Source organism: Limulus polyphemus, unplaced genomic scaffold (assembly GCF_000517525.1).
Source record: "Limulus polyphemus unplaced genomic scaffold, Limulus_polyphemus-2.1.2 Scaffold3670, whole genome shotgun sequence".
Taxonomy (NCBI): domain Eukaryota; kingdom Metazoa; phylum Arthropoda; class Merostomata; order Xiphosura; family Limulidae; genus Limulus; species Limulus polyphemus.
The window spans coordinates 83172-90912 of NW_013669280.1; the positions used below are offsets into that span (position 1 = coordinate 83172).

The 7741-nt window shown below is 30.5% G+C and overlaps 1 protein-coding gene across 1 annotated transcript in view; it reads left to right on the top strand.

Moving 5' to 3' along the window:
• The window catches only part of LOC106469817 (coronin-2B-like), a gene marked incomplete at its 3' end in the record, with an annotated part of 44453 nt that overhangs the window by 20410 nt on the left and 16302 nt on the right, over positions 1-7741 (top strand). Inside the window, exons 5-8 of the mRNA XM_013930327.2 lie at positions 4763-4915; positions 6153-6317; positions 6661-6780; positions 7042-7146. Coding sequence (XP_013785781.2) covers positions 4763-4915; positions 6153-6317; positions 6661-6780; positions 7042-7146 — 543 coding nt within the window. The remainder of the gene's footprint in view (positions 1-4762; positions 4916-6152; positions 6318-6660; positions 6781-7041; positions 7147-7741) is intronic.

The following is a 7741-nucleotide window of genomic DNA, read 5'->3' on the forward strand; positions in this document are numbered from 1 at the left end:
TTAGAATCAAGCAATGCATATAAAAAAACTATTGGATGATGAAAAAATTAAAAATCACAATTCTCAATTTGAAATAAGGAAACCCTATAGACTTGCCGTTTCTATTTTCAGTTTCATTTGGATATTAACTAGAATGAGCAAAACCTATATGATTTGTTTTGTTACAAGTCTGGGTGAACACTATATATTTTTGATACTGTGAAAAACTGAAGCTATTAAACTTTAGCCAATCAGGAACTCTGTGTTCATTTTCAGTTATTAAATGTTTGTTATTATCTGGTACTTGCAATGCAGTAACGTATACATAGGTCTGGTTTTTGATTGGATGCCCAGGTTTTTATTTGTGTTTAGAGAATTCCCTTAAGATACAAGAGAAAATTCCACAAACATTATTTTATAAGTCTGAAATTTTGAGAAGGATTCAAAATTGATAAGCAATATATGGCAGTCATTTTCCATTCCATAATTTTAAGGATTTGGTTTATAAATTAAAAAAAAAGATATTTCCAAATCTTTTTTCATACAATCTACAAAATAAGTATTGTTTGGTACAAGAGCATTTCTTTCATACAATCTACAAAATAAGTGTTGTTTGGTACAAGAGCATTTCTTTCATACAATCTACAAAATAAGTGTTGTTTGGTACAAAGGCATTTCTTTCATACAATCTACAAAATAAGTGTTGTTTGATACAAAGGCATTTCCTTCATACAATCTACAAAATAAGTGTTTTTGGTACAAAGGCATTTCCTTCATACAATCTACAAAATAAGTGTTGTTTGGTACAAAGGCATTTCATTTGTAGGTATTTCAAGGATGAACTTGCAGTTTTTACCTTTGAATTAGTATATTCTTACTAGGGCCCTGCGAAGCTTCAAGATTCTATGGGATTGCGAATCGTGATTGGGGATTTGATTCGTTAGCTGTGGATCTGATTCGATATTTTCGAATCCACATTACATTTGGTTAACTTTAGAATTTAGCTTTTAATTCAGTCTATATACTGGAACCTATTTCCTTGTAAAACCATTTTTGTTACCTTTCTTCTTTCAGATGTTTAAGTACATTATATCTTTTGTTTTTAGAAAGATTTACTTTGTCTTTTGTTCTCAGAAAATTACTAATTGTGTGTAGAAGCATTCTACATAAATAAATAAACCATTTTGTATTTGATTTAAAATTAAATTTAGCCTATATACTCTATAATCTACATATGCACTGCTGATTTGATTCAAGATTCGATTTGATTTGAATATTTTGGGATGATTCGATTGTAAAAACATTTTGTGATTCACAGGGCCCTGATTCTTATGTACTGAACTATTACAAAAATTGTGTTTTGATGATATTAATGAGAGTTAGTGGAAAATGTAAATACATAATTTCTTATTGGTTTAATTTACACCTGACGAGTGCCATTACAAACTTACATGTATTTAGGAACAAACAAATAATTTTTACAAACCCCAAAAAATTAGGAAAACTCAGATTTTGACTATATATATATTGGTTAGTGTAAAAGTTGCAAATTATCAGTTTTTATACAAATTTACACCTGGTGTTAATTCAATTTATCAAACCTCTGTACCTTTAGAGAAAAGCTTCAAAAATAAATAAGTATCATCCTTCTTATCTCCAAAATTATTTATTCTTGCCAACAAAAATGCATTACAGGTAAAACACTTAGTATTTAATGCTTTTTTATGAATAATGTTTAATTACATGAAGCTCTCACACCTTGTTTATTCAAGTAGACAACTTCATTCTTGTGTTTCTGGCATCCTCATTCTTCAGTACAACAAACAGTATTTCTTGCATTCACAGCACAGTGTTCCACAAACTTTATGTGCGTTGATAGTGATGTTCTCCAACAGTTTTGTTCTACATGTTCATTTAATTTTTATTTCATTACAAATTATGACAGTAAAATATCTAGTTAACACATTTCTACTTTATAGAAATAGTTGTTGATTACATATGCAAAGAACAGCATTTTTTGTACCATCTTGTATTTTAACTAAACCAGGTATGCAACTTACAGTTTTATAAAGTACTGGCTGCTAGTTGTGTATTGTGGACAACTACTGTTTCTAATCTACAGACTTTAAAGACACACACATTTGTAGTAACACATAAGTTTTGCATAGTTCATTGTCTTGAAGAGCAACATGTTCCACTTGTACCATATTTGGTCATAATGCACACACATTAACAAAATCTAGGTGATGAATTTTTATGATAATAAATTTTTGTTTATGTGAAGTGATGAATTTGATAAATGTATGTGATTGTGTGGATGTAATGTCACCATTCAAAATGTAGATTACAAATGATCTGTAAATTAAGAGTACTAACCTCAAGTGAAAGTTAGAGACATTTGGAAGAGAGAGAAAATTTGGTAAGTTAGATTTTCCGATTTAGCAAACTTAAGTTCACAAAGTAGTATAAGTTACTTACTTCTATCCACCCACATAAAAAAGAAAGTCCCACCCACATCTCCTTTTCCTAGCATTTTTTTTCATTTCTGTACTAGGCTAACAGTTCAAAATGAGTCATATAAAACAGTTTGGTATTTTAAAATTTTCCAGTGTTGTGTCAAGAAAAACCAATGATCAAACAGTTTTTAATGAAATTAAATGCTTCAATCATCTTTATTTTTTAAGGAATAATGGACCTCCAGTATTGGTGAGAGTCTGTTATTTTTATGTATAGACACTCAAAAAATAATGCACAAAAATAATTTTTGAAGGGTTTAAAGATATTGATGCAAATATTACAGTACATTGTTTTGTATGAACAAAGTTTGGTTGATTCTCTGAGGCACTGTGGGGCCTTTTTAAATGAAATTTATGGAAATAACTGCTCGTGGCTTTACAAATATTGGGATGGTCAGGTTGGCTTTAAATGTGAAGGTTGTGAGATGTTTCACACAATAATTTGTTTTGAAAGCCAAATATTTGTATTTTCATGTATCCTAGAGAAGGATTGGTATGTCTCAGTCAATCTTCTCTGGGTAGTGGGCCTCAGGAAAATTTTAAACCCATGAATTCGGACCAGCTTTTCCAGAAACTTTGCTCAATGCTATTAAAGTATTTCTTATTGTATTCTGTTTAATAAAAATACTTTAAAAAATATTATTAATATTGTTTCTCAGTTTAATAAAATGTAAAATGTATTAAATATCTGTTTATCATACTTTATAAGGACAGTGTTCCAGGCCTTGTGATACTTTTGGAAATGTTTTTTTTTCATAATTCATTGTGCTCCTCAGTCTGATAGCCATGATTATACACTGTAGCCTAGTATCACAATTTCTGTCATAATGAACTTCTGTAAAGAATGGTGAGGCCAATCTTAGACCATTTATCATGGCAGTCCCTCTACTGCACATGTATTTTGACTTCAAGTACCATGTTTAATTAGATCAAAGCAACAAAAGTCTGCATTGGAGAGGGCCCAGCATGGCCAGGTGTTTAGGGTCGCGGGTTTGAATCCCCCTCACACCAAACATGCTTGCCCTTTCAGCCGTGGGGGCATTATAATGTGATGGTCAATCCCACTATTCATTGGTAAAAGAGTAGCCCAAGAGTTGGCGGTGGGTGGTGATAACTAGCTGCCTTCCATCCAGTCTTACACTGCTAAATTAGGGACGGCTAGCGCAGACAGCCATCGTGTAGCTTTGCACGAAATCCATAACAAACAAACATTGGAGATATTTTATAAGTATGATATTGAATGTTACAGCTGTGATTTCAGTTTTTGTCCATCTTTCTCATGAAGACAGCTGTAGATTTTGAGGTATGGTTGTAAGCTTCTGAGTCTTTATTAACTTCAAATCCTTGTTTACCATCTCATTAATGGTATCAGGAGATATGTCCACCTTCATCACACTCCCATTTTGATTGTAGGGATCTTCTTTCAAAATTGCATCATTGAGTTTGCAGATGAGAGAATTACTCTTTATCTGGAAAACCTCAAAGATTCCCTTCTTTGAAATTTTGTGTCTTGTGTCATTCAAGAATTTCACTTTACAAATATCCTTTCTCAGAAAGGGCTGTGGCATATTTCTCCAGTTATAAGTCTACTAATGGAAGAATTGCACCATTAAATAATTGAGAATTTGATAAATCAAGTATATTCCCTGTTGTGTTTGTGGTGTAGCATTTAAGGGAGTGGTTTTTATGACTATATGTATAGTTAATGTATTTGTGGAAAGTTTTGAACTTTACATCAGTTAACTAATGAGGTTTGTACAGGAAGTGTTCAGAAACAAACAGAATTTTATGTAGGTCATTCACATGAGACTACAGCAAATAACTTTACATCTGTGGTATTGAGAATGTGAAAAACCACAACACTTGACCAAACAGTTCCTATTAAGTACAGTACATTTCTTCTACCATTTGATAAGCATAGCTTATGTTAAAGAAGCACTGCAGTAGATAGAATATAAGTCTTTACATGTGGTACATATCTTGAGTCCTCAGAGTGTAGAGATGAGAGCTACTCGAATTATTTGCATTTGTTTTTGTCGAGCACAACTATTTATTTCATACGTTATGTAGATATATTAATTATAAAATATTCTACATCTACTGTGATTTTTCTTTGTACAGTGTTTGATAATATTGCTTGTTGAATATGCAAAGTAGTTTTTTATGATCATTGTCAAAAATTTTAGATTAAATTATGTTTTATATAAAGTGTTTGAAAATATTGACTGTGTTATTTGATAATTTGGTATAATTCTAAAACATTCTAGATAAAACTCTGGTTCATCCCTGATGAAGGCTTGATGCATTTTAACCTGACAAAACCTATCATGGATCTGCAACACCATCGTCGGAGGGTTGGCTACATTGAGTGGCATCCAACGGCTGAAAACATCATTCTTAGTGCTGGTTTTGACAACTTGGTAAGGAAATTTGTATGTGCACAAAAACACGTTTAGTATAAAAAGAAATAGATGCTTAAATTAAAGGTCATAAACAACTTTCCAGTGAATAAAATCCAGTCACCATTGGTTACCTGTTATTAATGTTTTATTTAACACCTTAAAAACTCTCTCCTATATAATTTCAAACTTCGACAAATATAACTGTATAAAAACATTTCAGTGAAGAGGGAACTAGGATAATAATTCAACATTATATTATGATCATTTTTGTTTCTTTGTAAAGAAAACACAACTGTTGTACTATTTGTCATCTAAAAAAATAGAGATCCTGATACAATAGCATCCCTTCAACTTTGTCTTTTCAGTTTATTAAAGTTAGTTGCTTGAAGTTAGAAAATGTTGAAAGTAGAGAGATGCCATTGTATTATGTTCTTCTTCCATTTGGGGTTGAAATTAACATAACAGATGGGTTAAATTTATAATCTAGTTCCAATCATTATGCTATGGTATTGAATTACTGCTCCTATTCATTTAACGTTAACATCTTGTTATGTCTGTTTAGTTCTGTGAAATTAAAAAAATTAATAATTTGATGTTAAACTTAGCATATTGACTTGCAGCCTGCGGGTCGCAGGTTCGAATTCCCATCCCACCGAATAGGCTCGCTCTTTCAGCTGTGGGGGCATTATAATATGATGGTCAATCCCACTATTCATTGGTAAAAGAGTAGCCCAAGAGTTGGCAGTGGGTGATGATGACTAGCTGCCTTCCCTCTACTCTTTCACTGCTAAATTAGGGATGGCTAGCATAGATAACCCTCTTGCAATTTTGTGCGAAATTCAAAACAAACAAACAAATTTAGCATAACTGTTATAATATTTTTTATAAATATGTGTATATGTATTTTTCTGCTAAAATACATGTTTAAATATTTAGCTAGAATAAGATGGTGAATTTAGTTTGTGAATTAAAGAATAATTTTTGAATTAGGGGTTAATTATCTGGTATTAACTTTATTTCATAGAAGGAATAATGTTTTTTTCTCAAATAAAAAGTGATTCTTTCGTTATTACTCATTAAGCTGTCTTTAATTATTTTAAAGGCTTTATTTACATAATTCCCTCTCTGTAAAATTATTCTAATCTTTTTGATTTCTTAAATCTATCCTAAAATAGGAAATTTTGCTATAAAAATGAATCTGTTTTATTGTTACACCTGCAATAAAGCCATGTTTTTGGTATATGAAAACAAAAAGGTTCTTCTCTGGCACATAAGTAAAGGAGAAGTTGTGAAGACCATCGATTGTCACCCTGATTCCATTTACTCAGTGTCTTTCAACCGAGATGGCAGTTTACTGGCAACTACTTGTAAAGATAAGAGGTTGAGAATCATAGACCCTCGACAGGGAAAAGTGGTTATGGTTTGTTTTATTTTTTGTTGATTAGTTTTGAATTGTGGTATTAAACATGTTATTTTTGCTTGTTCATGACTTTGTAATAATTGTTATAGTTGAATTTTTTTTTTTTAATTATCGGAGAGAAATGAATAGGTTGTGTATTAAAATAAATTCTGTTAATTAACTGATATTTAGCTTACATGGACTGTAAAAGTATATGATTTTTCAGTAGCTTCATTTTCTTACTTAAATATTTTATTTTATTTTATTGTGGGTTAAAGAAATTACTTTCAGCATATATGCTAGTATCAAAATTTCTTTTAGAACACAAGTTTTGATTTATTAATAAGAACAAGTTCCTTTGTAGGAAGGTCCTTGCCACCAGGGGTCCAAGGCCTCCAAAGTTGTGTTTCTTGGGGATACTGGACGAGTTTTTACAACTGGTTTTTCCAAATATAGTGATCGACAGTGGGCTGTGTGGTCACAGGTGTGATTTTCATGTTGCAGTCTTTAAGTTTTCCTTCATAATGTTTTTTGTTTGCTTTATCTAATAATTCTGCTACTTCAGGTTAAAATAGTTTTTAGAACATTTGTAAATGTTGGGAAATAGTATCTAAACTTGTTTATGAAAAACACAAATTTTTGCCATGCTTATAACAGTCTTAAGATATAATTTGAGAGTGAAGTCTTCAGATATGTATAGATACATAGACAAATTTTAATAAAAAAGGTTTATACGCTGTTTCAGTATGACCTTAGTGGACCTTTGAAAATAGAAAATATTGACTCATCATCTGGAGTTATGTTTCCTTACTATGATCATGATACCAAGATGGTCTTTCTTGCTGGAAAAGTAAGATTTTTTTTCACTTGATTACCGAAAAATAGAAAAAACTGAATTTTGATGTTTACTCTGATAATTTCATTATTTTAATATATTGAAGCTATAATTTATTAATATTTACTAATATTTTGTATTTTTATCTATGTAATACTTTGGTGCATTGTTCTTTTTGAAACATCAATTATTATTTTTTTATATCTTTTGAAAATTTTTATATTAATAATAATAATATACTGAAATGTCACTGAGTATGAATATTAGTTGTTCTCTATTTATTAATTAATATTACTCAATTGTCTGCCTAATTTGGTTATAACTTCTAGTATCTGTAACTTGTACTGAAATATCACTGAGTATGAATATTAGTTGTTCTCTATTTATTAATTAATATTACTCAATTGTCTGTTTAATTTGGTTATAACTTCTAGTATCTGTAACTTGTACTGAAATGTCACTGAGTATGAATACTAGTTCTCTATTTATTAATTACTATTACTTAATTGTCTGCTTAATTTTGTTATAACTTCTAGTATCTGTAACTTATACTGAAATGTCACTGAGTATGAATATTAGTTGTTCTCTATTTATTAATTAATATTACTTA